Source organism: Sander lucioperca, chromosome 12 (genome assembly GCF_008315115.2).
Source record: "Sander lucioperca isolate FBNREF2018 chromosome 12, SLUC_FBN_1.2, whole genome shotgun sequence".
NCBI lineage: Eukaryota > Metazoa > Chordata > Actinopteri > Perciformes > Percidae > Sander > Sander lucioperca.
This window is the reverse complement of record NC_050184.1, coordinates 24,026,156-24,045,729: the sequence shown is the minus strand read 5'-3', so window position 1 is coordinate 24,045,729 and position 19,574 is coordinate 24,026,156. Positions and strand designations below refer to the sequence as shown.

The following is a 19,574-nucleotide window of genomic DNA, read 5'->3' as shown; positions in this document are numbered from 1 at the left end:
AATGACATAATGGCACATACTTGATGTCAGTGTTAAAAAGGCTACAGATGCACTTTTGCATCTGTTTTCTGTCAAGTCAAAAGCAACGGTACTGTGGATAAATACAAGATGACTCCTGTTATGTGAAAGAACAGTGAAATACTTTTCAGGGCTCTACAGATGTATTGATACATAACTGTCTTCCACTACATTGCAGTACATTGTTCCTGATTTTTAAAGTACCTAAATATGCAAAGTAAAACTACTCAGTGAAAATGATACCTGTCAGTGTTTTATAATATACATTACTTACATAACTATTGTATCTTTATTATGTATCTCTGAGAAGATGGCTGTTCATAAGGTAAGACAAAAACTGTTTTCAGCTTTGTGATGATGCATTTTGCAACTAATCCAAAAGGTTTTGTAAAGTGCTTGAGGAGTAGGAATAGGAGAAGGAATTTTTTCAACACGTGAACAAATACATTTTTCAGTTATCACAAAACATTTAACATCAATAAATCTGAATATACTGGCTTTCAATGGTGAGGAGGGGAATTAAAAATTGTAACCTGAAAAGTACTTCAAATTTCTACGGAAGTACCTTACTTGAGTAAATGTACATAGTTTATTCCTTCACTACTGTTTCAGTAAAAAAAACTCGTAGTTAAATTCATCCACAATCATTGTTAAAAAACATATCACAAGGTTAAAGTAACTACATTAGTGATTTATTACTCCGATGACTCATACAGTACAACATCTTACAGTATAAAGAAGGGTCAGATACAGTAGTCACAGAGGTAACACTTTTTGTAATTAACATCCACAAACAGGAATAGAGTTTTTAACAATCAAAAACCACAGAAACCACATGGAAACCAGAGCCGATAGCTCTATCGATCCTTTTATACTAATACGTACAGCCAACCTTAAGTCCTTAAACTATAATGAACTCAAAGGGGCTACGGTTGCACACTCTTGTTCAAGTACAGCTACTGAATTTGTTTTTTTTTAAAATTATTTTTCATTAGGCTATACTGATTGCATATGTCTGGCTGGTGATTTACAGAACTCAGGAAGTGATAGATGTGTTCACATAATGTGTACATCACAATGTTGCATTTGTATTGCAAAGCTCTTAACAGAAAATTTGACGACAAGATTAAAAAAAAAACACGGCAAAGAATGTGGAGCAAGATGGGAAAACACAAGCTAAAGTATTTCTTTTTCAGCTTTCTTATGTACTGCAATTGAAACCACTGCTTTATAATATGGACAAACTATGTCCTCTATGAAATACACTTACACATGGACACAATCAACCACTGGGCTGTAGTGTAAAGTTTTAGGGTTGTTACCATGAGGGGGGCAGAGGGTACACAGAACACCACAGCAGCCTGGTTTGACAAACATGGGGAGCCCTGCACTAAACAGTGGTGTATTACACTGCAGGGGTTCTTTTACAAATTAACTGATTTCAGTAAATTAGTAGTAGATTTACAGTAAAAATCAAAACTAGGACAGTACACTTATGCTCCGGTTGTGGTGTTGAAAAGTACAAGCCTTGTACTTTTAATGGTAGCTGTTAAACATCTCGTTGTTTAAATGGTGCTGAATAAAGATCCATTCATTAGTGCTACTAGGAAGCAGTAGTTAAATTCATCATCAGCCATTGTTGTTGCGTTCACAAAAAGGTGAAGCTCATTTGCACAAGTGTGCACAATGGGAAGATGTTTTTTGTCATCATGAATAAATATTAATTTAGGAGTTGGATGAAAACCAATGGCTGGGACTTTGCTGCTCCCTGTAGCAAATGCCAGGATGTGACCAGGGCTCAAAGTCTTGAGGAATGCCTCCTCATCGTTGGTTAGAGTCCTGTCCCCATATGTCTCTCTCAGCTCTTTATCTAAAAGCAAAGGGAAACCAGTGTTGACTTGGAGACTGGAAAATACTCAGGTTTAAGAAAGCCTGAATCAATGAATAATTGAGTGACTAATGGATTAGTGTATAGGTATTTTGGTGAAAAAGCAATTTTATTCTGAAAAGCAATCAGATAACAACTGTATTCTTGTTTGTGGTACATAAACATTAGATAGGCACAGCTTCATGAGTTGTAAAGAATAAAATGAATCTGTAAATGTCCTGGATTGCCTTATTGTATAATATACTGAATTACAAATACATACTTACTTTCAACACATTGGAGAAACTCCCTAAATTTGACCACCATCAACTCCTCCTTAGCTCTTCTGTTGCTCCCCAGTACGGAGTAGCTTGGTTTGAGAATACCAGCTACAAAATCAGCTTCTTGACCTTTGTCCTCTCCTGGTATGTCAAGCAGCACACGCAAGCTGGGGTTCTCTCTCAGGAGTGATAAAACCTGGAGGGAAATTCAACACCATAAATGAAAGGCCATAAAGATAATCAAAGGTGATACAGAACTGTGAGGTAAATCTTACTCCATAGTGGGACAAGCCATCAATGAGTTGATCAAGACAGCTCTGCCGTTGCACAACAGTATGGTATAGAACTGCATTTTTCACAAACACATCTCTGTTGGCCATGGTGACTACGAGTGGAAGCCCCTCTACTTGATATCGCCATGTGTCACAGCAGCTGACTGCTTTCTCCAAATCATCCTGCAAGGTTGCACGTTGAACCTAAATATTACAGATCAAATGTTATTTTCTCAAATTACTGCATTTAACCAACATTTACAGAAGTACTATGTAGACTGTGCATTTCACTTAATAGTTACTTACCTATGACAAGAAAAGTTTGAATTTTTTGTTATTTATTTGGTAATATGAAACCAAAATTATTTTGATAATGCATTCCACCAAAATAAAAGTAACTGTACTGGTGTGGAATATTCAAAAAAAGCAAAGGCTTACTACAATAGTCTTCAGATCAGAACATTGTGCATTACCTTATTGAGGTTCTCCCTTAAATCAGGGTCACCTATATCATCAGGTGTCACATGAGCTTGAAGGATGTCCCCAGACACAATGTAGTCCACTACACTCGGGGATAGGAATGCAGGTGGTTCACCCCCTTGCACTATTATTGTAGACATCATCCTGCCAATGGTTCGATACACTCCATTTTGCAAGTGGAGCATGTTCAGTCTTGGTGTGCATCCATTTGGTGTGCCTGAAAGATTAAATAAATTAAGCAGCACATTCTGTATTATTTTCTCTGGCATTTACAAACCAATATTTGTGGTCAGGTAGCCACAATATATATATATATATATATATATATATATATATATATATATATATATATATATATATATATATAAAAAACCTTCAAAAGCTCCACTGTCCTGGAAGATAGCCTTCACCAGTAAGCGGAAAAACTCTCGTCTGGGACCCCCAAGGTCAGCAGCATCTTCCACAGCATCATGTTCATCGCTTGCAAATGTGTCACAGCTTTCTGCAAAACTGGGTCTCTTAAACACACGTAAGGCTGTGGTCCAAACATTGGCTCGACTGATATAGATCGGTCTTGTTCCCAATGTAATAACTCTCTCACTGTGAGCTTGTAGAAGGCCTGCAATTTCTTCTTTGCTCAGCATTTCAGATGACCTATATTAAAAAAGACAATGATAAAGATAAACAGACCTTTGGCTATCTGTGCATTTACTCCACTATCACCTTCAGTGCACGATGATATAACTGTTCGATGTTGTTTGCGATGTTTACACTGGTGTAAACAAGATATTTGCCGTAATAAAAAATTACTTGTAACTCTTACTTTAAAGTATTAACAGCAGGTCCTACACACTCTTCTAGTAGACTACGCTGAATTGCCTCTTCAAGAGCCTCATCTTCCTCCAGATAAACAGGGCTGAGCAAACGGAGATAAACAGGGACAGCAGAAAATTCAGCAGAAATCAGAGAGAGAGAGAGAGAGAGAGAGAGAGAGAGAGACAGACAGACAGACAGACAGACAGACAGACAGACAGACACAGAGAGAGAGAGAGAGAGAGAGACTTTTATCAGAGGTTCATAATGTAAACAGACCAACATCTACACTGATGTATTTCTATGAAGCCCAAACAATATCTTACACAAATTCTGCCACATTATAAGGAAACACTTGTCTCGGGTCCTCTGCCTGGCCCTGACTTTCACTCTCTTGAGTGCTGCTCTCTGTCTCCTGACATCTGGTCTCACTTTCCCTCTGTGATGAAGGCACTGTACTCCGCACTGCATAAAGAAAAGGAGGTCAAAGGGAAATATTTTTGTGATGATGTTAATCTCATTTTATCTAAGTGCAACTTAACCCTAATTCCATCTTTAAGTGTTTTTCCTTTAAAAAAAATTATAAGGCAGCCTTTAAGGATTTAGGGTGAAGCAAAAATAAATGACATGAGCTAGGTTTGAGAGTTGCCTCTCCCTTTCAGTACAAATGACTGAATTGTGCTACTAAGCTCAGTCTACACCTCTTATAATGACTTTTAGGTAGATGAATCAAGACATCCAATCCAAATACAGTTTACAGGTTGCTTACAGTGATCCATTTGAGGCTGACAAAAAAAATTAAAATAAAAGAACTGGTGCTTAAATTCTGTCAGGTTGGCTTTTGTTAAGCTTTGGTCACACTACAGGACTTTCAAAGTCTTAAGATCACTGTACTGTTCACACTACACGCCTGTCTTGTACTCAGGAGTGTTGTGGTTTGCACACTTCATGACTGGGTGGGGGGGGGGGAATCACACATTACATTACATTTGGTTAAAGTTCATTGATTGCTCTCGGCAAGTGGAAAATCAGGGCTACAATCCTAAAGTGTGAACTCAACTTTTTGCAGTAAATAAAGCAGTAATTACTGAGTTGTCAAGGACAAGGGTATACTTTATTAATCACACATACAATTTAGTACAGTGAAACTTGTCCTCTGCATTTAACCCATCCCAGGAGCAGGGGCAACCATAGCACAGCGCCTGTGAACCAACTCCAGATTCTGAGCCAGTGCCTTGGTCAAGGGCACTGACTGGATAATTAACCTAAATGTACCCGTTTTTGATGGTGCAGGAAACCCACACAAACACGGGAGAACATGCAAACTCCACACAGAAAGGACCAGGGCTGGACTGGGGTTTGAACCGAGTTACCATACAGCCCATAGAAAACATAATATAAACAAGTGCTTTAACCTACTTCTTCTTTGACGCGATGGACTTTCTTGCAGTCTGTCATTTTCACTCCCTTGACTGATGAGCTCACTTTCACTTGTGGAAGGTGACACTGTATGAACTAAATGACATGTTATGGACAAAAGAAGGGAAAATATATATCAGTAATTGGAAACAAAGTACTTAACATTTTTAATTAATTACCCATATCTGAATTTTGGGATGAGCAGAATTAGAACAGATAAAAAATGTTATAAATAAATGATAAACCCATTGCTGTGAGAAAATAACTGTTGACTGTGCCTACAACCTGTTGCGAAACAACATTTCAAATTCTCACACCCACATCTCCTTCACCAGCCCACAGGACTTTCAAAGTCACTATCGGAGAGTTCCTCAGGTTCCTCCTGGAAAAAAAAGTATGTTATGTGTGATATATAATACATCAAGCCAGTGGCAATGCAGAAGTATTTAACACTAAGTTAACTTAAAAAAGGATATATTATTTATGTAAAGAAGCAGAATAAGCAACGAACATTTTTTTACTTCTAATACATTGAATGTTGCCCATAACTGAAACTATGTACTGTCATATAAATTGTTTACCTGTACAGGTTTGCGTATTAATGCCATTATATAGAGACAAGTGGCTGAACTAATCGAGGCAACTTCTTTTCCACCCCACAGAAAACTGCTCGAGACGTTTGGTTTTTGGCATCCCTTGACTGTACTCAAATACTCGAATGGGAATGACTGGCCCATAGACAATGCAAACGTTCTTCTGAAAATGGCGGTCATTTCTTCTTTAAGTTGTGCTTCAGACCAGTCAGATGTAAAGGAAATCTTCCCTATAAGGCCATCTCGTGCCAAATTTGCTCTTGAGTCTCCCCTTGGAATGCGAAATGTTGATGCTGACGAAAAAGGCAAGAACACAACATCTCTTGTATAGTGTTTGCAGTCTTTGTTTTTTCTGACAAAACGTGAGTGTGTAGCAGGCCTTTGATGAACTGATGGAAAGGGAACCTGAAATCAATGAAAACACAGACACCTGTGCATTACAGTGCATTCCCCAGCTAGCTCCCTCGCCATCCTATCCCCAGCCAGCTCCCTCGCCATCCTATCGCCAGCCAGCTCCCTCGCCATCCTATCCCCAGCCAGAAACCTCGCCATCCTATAGCTCCCTCGCCATCCTATAGCTCCCTCGCCATCCTGTCCCCAGCCAGCTCCCTCGCCATCCTATCCCCAGCAAACTCCCTCGCCATCCTATCCCAAGCTAGCTCCCTCGTCATCCTATCCCCAGCCAGCTCCCTCGCCATCCTATCCCCAGCCAACGCCCTTGCCATCCTATCCCCAGCCAGCTCCATCGCCATCCTATCCCTAGCCAGCTCCCTCGCCATCCTATAGCTCCCTCGCCATCCTATCCCCAGCCAGTTCCCTCGCCATCCTATCCCCAGCCAGAAACCTCGCCATCCTATAGCTCCCTCGCCATCCTATAGCTCCCTCGCCATCCTATAGCTCCCTCGCCATCCTATCCCCAGCCAGCTCCCTCGCCATCCTATCCCCAGCAAACTCCCTCGCCATCCTATCCCAAGCTAGCTCCCTCGTCATCCTATCCCCAGCCAGCTCCCTCGCCATCCTATCCCCAGCCAACGCCCTTGCCATCCTATCCCCAGCCAGCTCCCTCGCCATCCTATCCCTAGCCAGCTCCCTCGCCATCCTATAGCTCCCTCGCCATCCTATCCCCAGACAGCTCCCTCGCCATCCAATCCCCAGCCAACTCCCTCGCCATACTATCCCCAGCTAGCTCCCTCGCCATCCTATCCCCAGCTAGCTCCCTCGCCATCCTATCCTCTGCCAACACCCTCGCCATCCTATCCCCAGCCAGCTCCCTCGCCATCCTATCCCCAGGTAGATCCCTCGCCATCCTATAGCTCCCTCGCCATCCTATAGATCCCTCGCCATCCTATCCCCAGCCAGCTCCCTCGCCATCCTATAGCTCCCTCACCATCCTATTCTCAGCCAACTCCCTCGCCATAATATCCTCAGCCAGCTCCCTCGCCATCCTATCCTCTGCCAACACCCTCGCCAACCTATCCCCAGCCAGCTCCCTCGCCATCCTATCCCCAGCTAGCTCCCTCGCCATCCAATCCCCAGCCAACTCCCTCGCCATCCTATCCCCAGCTAGCTCCCTCGCCATCCTATCCCCAGCCAGCTCCCTCGCCATCCTATAGCTCCCTCACCATCCTATTCTCAGCCAGATCCCTCGCCATCCTATCCTCAGCCAGCTCCCTCACCATCCTATCCCCAGCCAGCTCCATCCCCATCCTATCCCCAGCTAGCTCCCTCGCCATCCTATAGCTTCCTCCCCATCCTATCCCTATCCAGTTCCCTCGCCAACCAATCCCCAGCCAACTCCCTCGCCATCCTATCCCCAGCCAGCTCCCTCGCCATCCTATCCCCAGCCAATTTCCTCGCGATCCTATCCCCATTCAACTCCCTCACCATACTATAGCTCCCTCGCCATCCTATCCCCAGCCAGCTCCCTCACCATCCTATCCCCAGCCAGCTCCCTCGCCATCCTATCCTCAGCCATCTCCCTCGCCAGCCTATCCCCAGCCAGCTCCCTTGCCATCCTATTCCCAGCTATCTCCCTCGCCATCCTATCCCCAGCCAGCTCCCTCGCCATCCTATCCCCAGCCAGCTCCCTCGCCATCCTTTCCCCAGCCAACTCCGTCGCCATCCTATAGCTCCCTCGCCATCCTATCCCCAGTCAGCTCCCTCGCCATCCTATCTCAAGCTAGCTCCCTCGCCATCCTATCCCCAGCTAGCTCCCTCGCCATCCTATCCCCAGCTAGCTCCCTCGCCATCCTATCCTCTGCCAACACCCTCGCCATCCTATCCCCAGCCAGCTCCCTCGCCATCCTATCCCCAGCCAGCTCCCTCGCCATCCTATATCTCCCTCACCATCCTATTCTCAGCCAACTCCCTCGCCATCCTATCCTCAGCCAGCTCCCTCGCCATCCTATCCCCAGCCAACTCCCTCGCCATCCTATCCCCAGCTAGCTCCCTCGCCATCCTATCCTCTGCCAACACCCTCGCCAACCTATCCCCAGCCAGCTCCCTCGCCATCCTATCCCCAGCCAGCTCCCTCGCCATCCTATCCCCAGCCAACTCCCTCGCCATCTTATCCCCAGCTAGCTCCCTCGCTATCCTATAGCTCCCTCGCCATACTATCCGCAGCCAGTTCCCTCGCCATCCTATCCCCAGCCAGCTCCCTCGCCATCCTATCCTCAGCCAACTCCCTCGCCATCCTATCCCCAGCCAGCTCCCTTGCCATACTATTCCCAGCTATCTCCCTCGCTATCCTATAGCTCCCTCGCCATCCTATCCACAGCCTGTTCCCTCGCCATCCTATCCCCAGCCAGCTCCCTCGCCATCCTATAGCTCCCTCGCCATCCTATCCCCAGCTGGCTCCCTCGCCATCCTATAGCTCCCTCGCCATCCTATCCCTATCCAGCTCCCTCGCCATCCTATCCCCAGCCAAGCTCCCTCACCATCCTATAGCTCCCTCGCCATCCTATCCCCAGCCAGCTCCCTCGCCATCCTATCCCCAGCAAACTCCCTCGCCATCCTATCCCCAGCTAGCTCCCTCGCCATCCTATCCTCTGCCAACACCCTCGCCAACCTATCCCCAGCCAGCTCCCTCGCCAACCTATCCCAAGCCTGCTCCCTCGCAATCCTATAGCTCCCTCGCCATCCTATACCCAACCTGTTCCCTCGCCATCCTATCCCCAGCCAAGCTCCCTCGCCATCCTATAGCTTCCTCGCCATCCTATCCCCAGCCAGCTGCCTCGCCAACCTATCCCCAGCAAACTCCCTCGCCATCTCATCCCCAGCCAGCTCCCTCGCCATCCTATCCCCAGCTAGCTCCCTCGCCATCCTATAGCTTCCTCGCCATCCTGTCCCCAGCTGGCTCCCTCGCCATCCGATAGCTCCCTTGCCATCCTATCACCAGCCAGCTCCCTCGCCATCCTATCCTCTGCCAACACCCTCGCCATCCTATCCCCAGCCAGCTCCCTCGCCATCCTATCCCCAGCCAGCTCCCTCGCCATCCTATATCTCCCTCACCATCCTATTCTCAGTCAACTCCCTCGCCATCCTATCCTCAGCCAGCTCCCTCGCCATCCTATCCCCAGCCAACTCCCTCGCCATCCTATCCCCAGCTAGCTCCCTCGCCATCCTATCCTCTGCCAACACCCTCGCCAACCTATCCCCAGCCAGCTCCCTCGCCATCCTATCCCCAGCCAGCTCCCTCGCCATCCTATCCCCAGCCAACTCCCTCGCCATCTTATCCCCAGCTAGCTCCCTCGCTATCCTATAGCTCCCTCGCCATACTATCCGCAGCCAGTTCCCTCGCCATCCTATCCCCAGCCAGCTCCCTCGCCATCCTATCCTCAGCCAACTCCCTCGCCATCCTATCCCCAGCCAGCTCCCTTGCCATACTATTCCCAGCTATCTCCCTCGCTATCCTATAGCTCCCTCGCCATCCTATCCACAGCCTGTTCCCTCGCCATCCTATCCCCAGCCAGCTCCCTCGCCATCCTATAGCTCCCTCGCCATCCTATCCCCAGCTGGCTCCCTCGCCATCCTATAGCTCCCTCGCCATCCTATCCCTATCCAGCTCCCTCGCCATCCTATCCCCAGCCAAGCTCCCTCACCATCCTATAGCTCCCTCGCCATCCTATCCCCAGCCATCTCCCTCGCCAGCCTATCCCCAGCCAGCTCCCTTGCCATCCTATTCCCAGCTATCTCCCTCGCCATCCTATCCCCAGCCAGCTCCCTCGCCATCCTATCCCCAGCCAGCTCCCTCGCCATCCTTTCCCCAGCCAACTCCGTCGCCATCCTATAGCTCCCTCGCCATCCTATCCCCAGCCAGCTCCCTCGCCATCCTATCCCCAGCTAGCTCCCTCGCTATCCTATAGCTCCCTCGCCATACTATCCGCAGCCAGTTCCCTCGCCATCCTATCCCCAGCCAGCTCCCTCGCCATCCTATCCTCAGCCAACTCCCTCGCCATCCTATCCCCAGCCAGCTCCCTTGCCATACTATTCCCAGCTATCTCCCTCGCTATCCTATAGCTCCCTCGCCATCCTATCCCCAGCCAGTTTCCTCGCGATCCTATCCCCAGCCAACTCCCTCACCATCCTATAGCTCCCTCGCCATCCTATCCCCAGCCAGCTCCCTCGCCATCCTATCCCCAGCCAGCTCCCTCGCCATCCTACCCCAGGCCAACTCCCTCGCCATCCTATCCCCAGCTAGCTCCCTTGCTATTCTATAGCTCCCTCGCCATACTATCCCCAGCCAGTTCCCTCGCCATCCTATCCTCAGCCATCTCCCTCGCCATCCTATCCCCAGCCAGCTCCCTTCCCATCCTATCCCCAGCCAGCTCCCTCGCCATCCTATCCCCAGCCAGCTCCCTCGCCATCATATCCCCAGCCAGTTCCCTCGCCATCCAATCCCCAGCCAACTCCCTCGCCATCCTATCCCATGCCAGCTCCCTCGCAATCCTATCCCCAGCCAGCTCCCTCTCCATCCTATCCCCAGCTAGCTCCCTCGCTATCCTATAGCTCACTCGCCATCCTATCCCCAGCCAGTTCCCTCGCCATCCTATCCCCAGCCAAATCCGTCGCCATCCTATAGCTCCCTCGCCATCCTATAGCTCACTCGCCATCCTATCCCCAGCCATTTCCCTCGCCATACTATCCCCAGCCAGTTCCCTCGCCATCCTATCCTCAGCCATCTCCCTCGCCATCCTATCCCCAGCCAGCTCCCTTGCCATCCTATCCCCAGCCAGCTCCCTCGCCATCCTATCCCCAGCCAGCTCCCTCGCCATCATATCCCCAGCCAGTTCCCTCGCCATCCAATCCCCAGCCAACTCCCTCGCCATCCTATCCCATGCCAGCTCCCTCGCAATCCTATCCCCAGCCAGCTCCCTCTCCATCCTATCCCCAGCTAGCTCCCTCGCTATCCTATAGCTCACTCGCCATCCTATCCCCAGCCAGTTCCCTCGCCATCCTATCCCCAGCCAAATCCGTCGCCATCCTATAGCTCCCTCGCCATCCTATAGCTCACTCGCCATCCTATCCCCAGCCATTTCCCTCGCCATCCTATCCCCAGCCAGCTCCCTCACAATCCTATCCTCAGCCAACTCCCTCGCCATGCTATCCCCAGCCAGCTCCCTTGCTATCCTATTCCCAGCTATCTCCCTCGCCATCCTATAGCTCCCTCGCTATCCTATAGCTCCCTCGCCATCCTATCCCCAGCCAGCTCCCTCGCCATCCTATTCCATGCTATCTCCCTCGCGATCCTATAGCTACCTCGCTATCCTATAGCTCCCTCGCCATCCTATCCCCAGCCAGCTCCCTCGCCATCCTATCCCCAGCAAACTCCCTCGCCATTCTATCCCCAGCCAAGCTCCCTAGCCATCCTATAGCTCCCTCTCTATCCTATTCCCAGCCATCTTCCTCGCCATCCTATAGCTCCCTCGCCATCCTATCCCCAGCCAGCTCCCTCGTCATCCTATCCCCAGCCATCCTATAGCTCCCTCTCTATCCTATTCCCAGCCATCTTCCTCGCCATCCTATAGCTCCCTCGCCATCCTATCCCCAGCCAGCTCCCTCGTCATCCTATCCCCAGCCAGCTCCCTCGCCATCCTATCCCCAGCCAGCTTCCTCACCATCCTATCCCCAGCCAGCTCCCTCGCCATCCTATCCCCAGCCAGCTCCCTCGTCATCCTATCCCCAGCCAGCTCCCTCGCCATCCTACCCCCAGCCAGCTTCCTCACCATCCTATCCCCAGCCATCTCCCTCGTCATCCTATCCCCAGCCAGTTCCCTCGCCATCCAATCCCCATCCAACTCCCTCGTCATCCTATCCCCAGCCAGCTCCCTCGTCATCCTATCCCCAGCCAGCTCCATCCCCATCCTATCCCCAGCCAGCTCCCTCACCATCCTATCCCCAGCCAGCTCCCTCGCAATCCTATCCCCAGCAAACTCCCTCGCCATCCTATCCCCAGCCAGCTTCCTTGCCATACTATTGTCAGCTATCTCCCTCGCTATCCTATAGCTCCCTCGTCATCCTATCCCCAGCCAGCTGCCTCGCCATCCTATCCCCAGCCAAGCTCCCTCGCCATCCTATAGCTCCCTCGCCATCCTATCCCCAGCCAGCTCCCTCGCCATCCTATCCCGAGTAAACTCCTTCGCCATCCTATCCCCAGCTAGCTCCATCCCCATCCTATAGCTTCCTCGCCATCCTATCCCTATCCAGTTCCCTCGCCAACCAATCCCCAGCCAACTCACTCGCCATCCTATCCCCAGCCAGCTCCCTCGCCATCCTGTCCCCAGCCTTGCTCCCTCGCCATCCTATAGCTCCCTCGCCATCCTATCCCCAGCTAGCTCCCTCGCCATCCTATAGCTCCCTCGCTATCCTATTCCCAGCCAGCTCCCTCGCCATCCTATAGCTCCCTCCCCATCCTATCCCCAGCTAGCTCCCTCGCCATCCTATAGCTTCCTCGCCATCCTATCCCCAGCCAGCTCCCTCACCATCCTATTCCCAGCTAGCTCCCTCGCTATCCTATAGCTCCCTCGCCATACTATCCGCAGCCAGTTCCCTCGCCATCCTATCCCCAGCCAGCTCCCTCGCCATCCTATAGCTCCCTCGCCATCCTATCCCCAGCCAGCTCCCTCGCCATCCTGTCCCCAGCCAGCTCCCTCGCCATCCTATCCCCAGTTAGATCCCTCGCCATCCTATAGCTCCCTCGCCATCCTATAGCTCCCTCGCCATCCTATCCCCAGCTGGCTCCCTCGCCATCCTATAGCTCCCTCGCCATCCTATCCCTAGCCAGCTCCCTCGCCAACCTATCCCCAGCCATCTCCCTCGCCATCCTATAGCTCCCTCGCCATCCTATCCCCAGCTGGCTCCCTCGCCATCCTATAGCTCCCTCGCCATCCTATCCCTAGCCAGCTCCCTCGTCATCCTATCCCCAGCCAATCTCCCTCGCCATCCTATAGCTCCCTCGCCATCCTATCCCCAGCCAGCTCCCTTGCCATACTATTCCCAGCTATCTCCCTCGCTATCCTATAGATCCCTCGCCATTCTATCCCCAGCCTGTTCCCTCGCCATCATATCCCCAGCCAGCTTCCTCGCCATCCTATCCCCAGCCAGCTGCCTCGCCAACCTATCCCCAGCAAACTCCCTCGCCATCTCATCCCCAGCCAGCTCCCTCGCCATCCTATCCCCAGCTAGCTCCCTCGGCATCCTATAGCTTCCTCGCCATCCTGTCCCCAGCTGGCTCCCTCGCCATCCGATAGCTCCCTTGCCATCCTATCACCAGCCAGCTCCCTCGCCATCCTATCCCCAGCCAAGCTCCCTCGCCATCCTATAGCTCCCTCGCCATCCTATCCCCAGCCAGCTCCCTCGCCATCCTATCCCCAGCAAACTCCCTCGCCATCCTCTCCCCAGCCAGCTCCATCCCCATCCTATCCCCAGCTAGCTCCCTCGCCATCCTATAGCTTCCTCCCCATCCTATCCCTATCCAGTTCCCTCGCCAACCAATCCCCAGCCAACTCCCTCGCCATCCTATCCCCAGCCAGCTCCCTCGCCATCCTATCCCCAGCCAATTTCCTCGCGATCCTATCCCCAGCCAACTCCCTCACCATCCTATAGCTCCCTCGCCATCCTATCCCCAGCCAGCTCCCTCACCATCCTATCCCCTGCCAGTTCCCTCGCCATCCTATCCCCAGCTAGCTCCCTCGCCATCCTATAGCTCCCTCGCCATCCTATCCCTATCCAGCTCCCTCGCCATCCTATCCCCAGCCAAGCTCCCTCGCCATCCTATAGCTCCCTCGCCATCCTATTCCCAGCCAGCTCCCTCGCCATCCTATCCCCAGCAAACTCCCTCGCCATCCTATCCCCAGCTAGCTCCCTCGCCATCCTATCCTCTGCCAACACCCTCGCCAACCTATCCCCAGCCAGCTCCCTCGCCATCCTATCCCCAGCTAGCTCCCTCGCCATCCTATCCCCAGCCAGCTCCCTCGCCATCCTATAGCTCCCTCACCATCCTATTCTCAGCCAGCTCCCTCGCCATCCTATCCTCAGTCAGCTCCCTCGCCATCCTATCCCCAGCCAACTCCTTCGCCATCCTTTCCCCAGCCAGCTCCCTCGCCATCCTATAGCTCCCTCGCCATCCTATCCCCAGCCAACTCCCTAGCCAACCTATCCCCAGCCATCTCCCTTGCCATCCTATCCCCAGCCATCTCCCTCGCCATCCTATCCCCAGCCAGCTCCCTCGCCATCCTATCCCCAGCCAGCTCCCTCGCCAACCTATCCCCAGCCAAGCTCACTCGCCATCCTATAGCTTCCTCGCCATCCTATCCCCAGCCAGCTGCCTCGCCATCCTATCCCCAGCAAACTCCCTCGCCATCTTATCCCCAGCCAGCTCCCTCGCCATCCTATCCCCAGCTGGCTCCCTCGCCATCCGATAGCTCCCTCGCCATCCTTTCCCCAGCCAGCTCCCTCGCCATCCTATCCCCAGCCAAGCTCCCTCGCCATCCTATCCCAAGCCTGCTCCCTCGCTATCCTATAGCTCCCTCGCCATCCTATCCCCAACCTGTTCCCTCGCCATCCTATCCCCAGCCAAGCTCCCTCGCCATCCTATAGCTTCCTCGCCATCCTATCCCCAGCCAGCTGCCTCGCCATCCTATCCCCAGCAAACTCCCTCGCCATCTTATCCCCAGCCAGCTCCCTCACCATCCTATCCTCAGCTAGCTCCCTCGCCATCCTATAGCTCCTTCGCCATCCTATCCCCATCCAGCTCCCTCGCCATCCTATCCCCAGCTAGCTCCCTCGACATCCTATAGCTTCCTCCCCATCCTATCCCTATCCAGTTCCCTCGCCAACCAATCCCAAGCCAACTCCCTCGCCATCCTATCCCCAGCCAGCTCCCTCGCCATCCTATCCTCAGCCATCTCCCTCGCCAGCCTATCCCCAGCCAGCTCCCTTGCCATCCTATTCCCAGCTATCTCCCTCGCCATCCTATCCCCAGCCAGCTCCCTCGCCATCCTATCCCCAGCCAGCTCCCTCGCCATCCTTTCCCCAGCCAACTCCGTCGCCATCCTATAGCTCCCTCGCCATCCTATCCCCAGCCAGCTCCCTCGCCATCCTATCCCCAGCTAGCTCCCTCGCTATCCTATAGCTCCCTCGCCATACTATCCGCAGCCAGTTCCCTCGCCATCCTATCCCCAGCCAGCTCCCTCGCCATCCTATCCTCAGCCAACTCCCTCGCCATCCTATCCCCAGCCAGCTCCCTTGCCATACTATTCCCAGCTATCTCCCTCGCTATCCTATACCTCCCTCGCCATCCTATCCCCAGCCAGTTTCCTCGCGATCCTATCCCCAGCCAACTCCCTCACCATCCGATAGCTCCCTTGCCATCCTATCACCAGCCAGCTCCCTCGCCATCCTATCCCCAGCCAAGCTCCCTCGCCATCCTATAGCTCCCTCGCCATCCTATCCCCAGCCAGCTCCCTCGCCATCCTATCCCCAGCAAACTCCCTCGCCATCCTCTCCCCAGCCAGCTCCATCCCCATCCTATCCCCAGCTAGCTCCCTCGCCATCCTATAGCTTCCTCCCCATCCTATCCCTATCCAGTTCCCTCGCCAACCAATCCCCAGCCAACTCCCTCGCCATCCTATCCCCAGCCAGCTCCCTCGCCATCCTATCCCCAGCCAATTTCCTCGCGATCCTATCCCCAGCCAACTCCCTCACCATCCTATAGCTCCCTCGCCATCCTATCCCCAGCCAGCTCCCTCACCATCCTATCCCCTGCCAGTTCCCTCGCCATCCTATCCCCAGCTAGCTCCCTCGCCATCCTATAGCTCCCTCGCCATCCTATTCCCAGCCAGCTCCCTCGCCATCCTATCCCCAGCAAACTCCCTCGCCATCCTATCCCCAGCTAGCTCCCTCGCCATCCTATCCTCTGCCAACACCCTCGCCAACCTATCCCCAGCCAGCTCCCTCGCCATCCTATCCCCAGCCAGCTCCCTCGCCATCCTATCCCCAGCCAGCTCCCTCGCCATCCTATAGCTCCCTCACCATCCTATTCTCAGCCAGCTCCCTCGCCATCCTATCCTCAGTCAGCTCCCTCGCCATCCTATCCCCAGCCAACTCCTTCGCCATCCTTTCCCCAGCCAGCTCCCTCGCCATCCTATAGCTCCCTCGCCATCCTATCCCCAGCCAACTCCCTAGCCAACCTATCCCCAGCCATCTCCCTTGCCATCCTATCCCCAGCCATCTCCCTCGCCATCCTATCCCCAGCCAGCTCCCTCGCCATCCTATCCCCAGCCAGCTCCCTCGCCAACCTATCCCCAGCCAAGCTCACTCGCCATCCTATAGCTTCCTCGCCATCCTATCCCCAGCCAGCTGCCTCGCCATCCTATCCCCAGCAAACTCCCTCGCCATCTTATCCCCAGCCAGCTCCCTCGCCATCCTATCCCCAGCTGGCTCCCTCGCCATCCGATAGCTCCCTCGCCATCCTTTCCCCAGCCAGCTCCCTCGCCATCCTATCCCCAGCCAAGCTCCCTCGCCATCCTATCCCAAGCCTGCTCCCTCGCTATCCTATAGCTCCCTCGCCATCCTATCCCCAACCTGTTCCCTCGCCATCCTATCCCCAGCCAAGCTCCCTCGCCATCCTATAGCTTCCTCGCCATCCTATCCCCAGCCAGCTGCCTCGCCATCCTATCCCCAGCAAACTCCCTCGCCATCTTATCCCCAGCCAGCTCCCTCGCCATCCTATCCTCAGCTAGCTCCCTCGCCATCCTATAGCTCCCTCGCCATCCTATCCCCAGCCAGCTCCCTCGCCATCCTATCCCCAGCTAGCTCCCTCGACATCCTATAGCTTCCTCCCCATCCTATCCCTATCCAGTTCCCTCGCCAACCAATCCCCAGCCAACTCCCTCGCCATCCTATCCCCAGCCAGCTCCCTCGCCATCCTATCCTCAGCCATCTCCCTCGCCAGCCTATCCCCAGCCAGCTCCCTTGCCATCCTATTCCCAGCTATCTCCCTCGCCATCCTATCCCCAGCCAGCTCCCTCGCCATCCTATCCCCAGCCAGCTCCCTCGCCATCCTTTCCCCAGCCAACTCCGTCGCCATCCTATAGCTCCCTCGCCATCCTATCCCCAGCCAGCTCCCTCGCCATCCTATCCCCAGCTAGCTCCCTCGCTATCCTATAGCTCCCTCGCCATACTATCCGCAGCCAGTTCCCTCGCCATCCTATCCCCAGCCAGCTCCCTCGCCATCCTATCCTCAGCCAACTCCCTCGCCATCCTATCCCCAGCCAGCTCCCTTGCCATACTATTCCCAGCTATCTCCCTCGCTATCCTTTACCTCCCTCGCCATCCTATCCCCAGCCAGTTTCCTCGCGATCCTATCCCCAGCCAACTCCCTCACCATCCTATAGCTCCCTCGCCATCCTATCCCCAGCCAGCTCCCTCGCCATCCTATCCCCAGCCAGCTCCCTCGCCATCCTACCCCAGGCCAACTCCCTCGCCATCCTATCCCCAGCTAGCTCCCTTGCTATTCTATAGCTCCCTCGCCATACTATCCCCAGCCAGCTCCCTCGCCATCCTATTCCCAGCTATCTCCCTCGCGATCCTATAGCTCCCTCGCTATCCTATAGCTCCCTCGCCATCCTATCCCCAGCCAGCTCCCTCGCCATCCTATCCCCAGCAAACTCCCTCGCCATTCTATCCCCAGCCAAGCTCCCTAGCCATCCTATAGCTCCCTCTCTATCCTATTCCCAGCCATCTTCCTCGCCATCCTATAGCTCCCTCGCCATCCTATCCCCAGCCAGCTCCCTCGTCATCCTATCCCCAGCCAGCTCCCTCGCCATCCTATCCCCAGCCAGCTTCCTCACCATCCTATCCCCAGCCAGCTCCCTCGCCATCCTATCCCCAGCCAGCTCCCTCGTCATCCTATCCCCAGCCAGCTCCCTCGCCATCCTACCCCCAGCCAGCTTCCTCACCATCCTATCCCCAGCCATCTCCCTCGTCATCCTATCCCCAGCCAGTTCCCTCGCCATCCAATCCCCATCCAACTCCCTCGTCATCCTATCCCCAGCCAGCTCCCTCGTCATCCTATCCCCAGCCAGCTCCATCGCCATCCTATCCCCAGCCAGCTCCCTCACCATCCTATCCCCAGCCAGCTCCCTCGCAATCCTATCCCCAGCAAACTCCCTCGCCATCCTATCCCCAGCCAGCTTCCTTGCCATCCTATTGTCAGCTATCTCCCTCGCTATCCTATAGCTCCCTCGTCATCCTATCCCCAGCCAGCTGCCTCGCCATCCTATCCCCAGCCAAGCTCCCTCGCCATCCTATAGCTCCCTCGCCATCCTATCCCCAGCCAGCTCCCTCGCCATCCTATCCCGAGTAAACTCCTTCGCCATCCTATCCCCAGCTAGCTCCATCCCCATCCTATAGCTTCCTCGCCATCCTATCCCTATCCAGTTCCCTCGCCAACCAATCCCCAGCCAACTCACTCGCCATCCTATCCCCAGCCAGCTCCCTCGCCATCCTGTCCCCAGCCTTGCTCCCTCGCCATCCTATAGCTCCCTCGCCATCCTATCCCCAGCTAGCTCCCTCGCCATCCTATAGCTCCCTCGCTATCCTATTCCCAGCCAGCTCCCTCGCCATCCTATAGCTCCCTCCCCATCCTATCTCCAGCTAGCTCCCTCGCCATCCTATAGCTTCCTCGCCATCCTATCCCCAGCCAGCTCCCTCACCATCCTATTCCCAGCTAGCTCCCTCGCTATCCTATAGCTCCCTCGCCATACTATCCGCAGCCAGTTCCCTCGCCATCCTATCCCCAGCCAGCTCCCTCGCCATCCTATAGCTCCCTCGCCATCCTATACCCAGCCAGCTCCCTCGCCATCCTGTCCCCAGCCAGCTCCCTCGCCATCCTATCCCCAGCCAGCTTCCTCGCTATCCTATAGCTCCCTCGCCATCCTATCCCCAGCTGGCTCCCTCGCTAACCTATAGCTCCCTCGCCATCCTATCCCCAGCTGGCTCCCTCGCCATCCTATAGCTCCCTCGCCATCCTATCCCTAGCCAGCTCCCTCGCCATCCTATCCCCAGCCAGCTCCCTCGCCATCCTATAGCTCCCTCGCCATCCTATCCCCAGCTGGCTCCCTTGCCATCCTATAGCTCCCTCGCCATCCTATCCCTAGCCAGCTCCCTCGTCATCCTATCCCCAGCCAATCTCCCTCGCCATCCTATAGCTCCCTCGCCATCCTATCCCCAGCCAGCTCCCTTGCCATACTATTCCCAGCTATCTCCCTCGCTATCCTATAGCTCCCTCGCCATTCTATCCCCAGCCTGTTCCCTCGCCATCCTATCCCCA

General features: G+C 53.6%; 1 protein-coding gene across 3 annotated transcripts; it reads right to left on the bottom strand.

Annotated features, from left to right (window-relative positions):
• Positions 1 to 1,550: 1,550 nt before the first annotated feature.
• On the bottom strand, positions 1,551 to 5,270 carry LOC116063148 (G2/M phase-specific E3 ubiquitin-protein ligase-like). Of its 3 annotated transcripts, XM_031316334.2 has the most exons (8): positions 5,151 to 5,270; positions 4,058 to 4,196; positions 3,742 to 3,834; positions 3,292 to 3,572; positions 2,912 to 3,135; positions 2,442 to 2,642; positions 2,173 to 2,362; positions 1,551 to 1,888 (listed from the first exon to the last, which is right to left on the bottom strand). In XM_031316334.2, coding segments are annotated over exons 1-8 (1,434 nt in total). In that variant the 5' UTR covers positions 5,152 to 5,270; the 3' UTR covers positions 1,551 to 1,583. The 3 variants fall into 3 exon arrangements, with proteins under 3 accessions (XP_031172194.2, XP_035864469.1, XP_035864470.1); XM_036008576.1 differs by lacking the exon at positions 4,058 to 4,196 and having other exon boundaries at positions 5,151 to 5,269; XM_036008577.1 differs by lacking the exon at positions 4,058 to 4,196 and having other exon boundaries at positions 5,154 to 5,269.
• Positions 5,271 to 19,574: the final 14,304 nt, after the last annotated feature.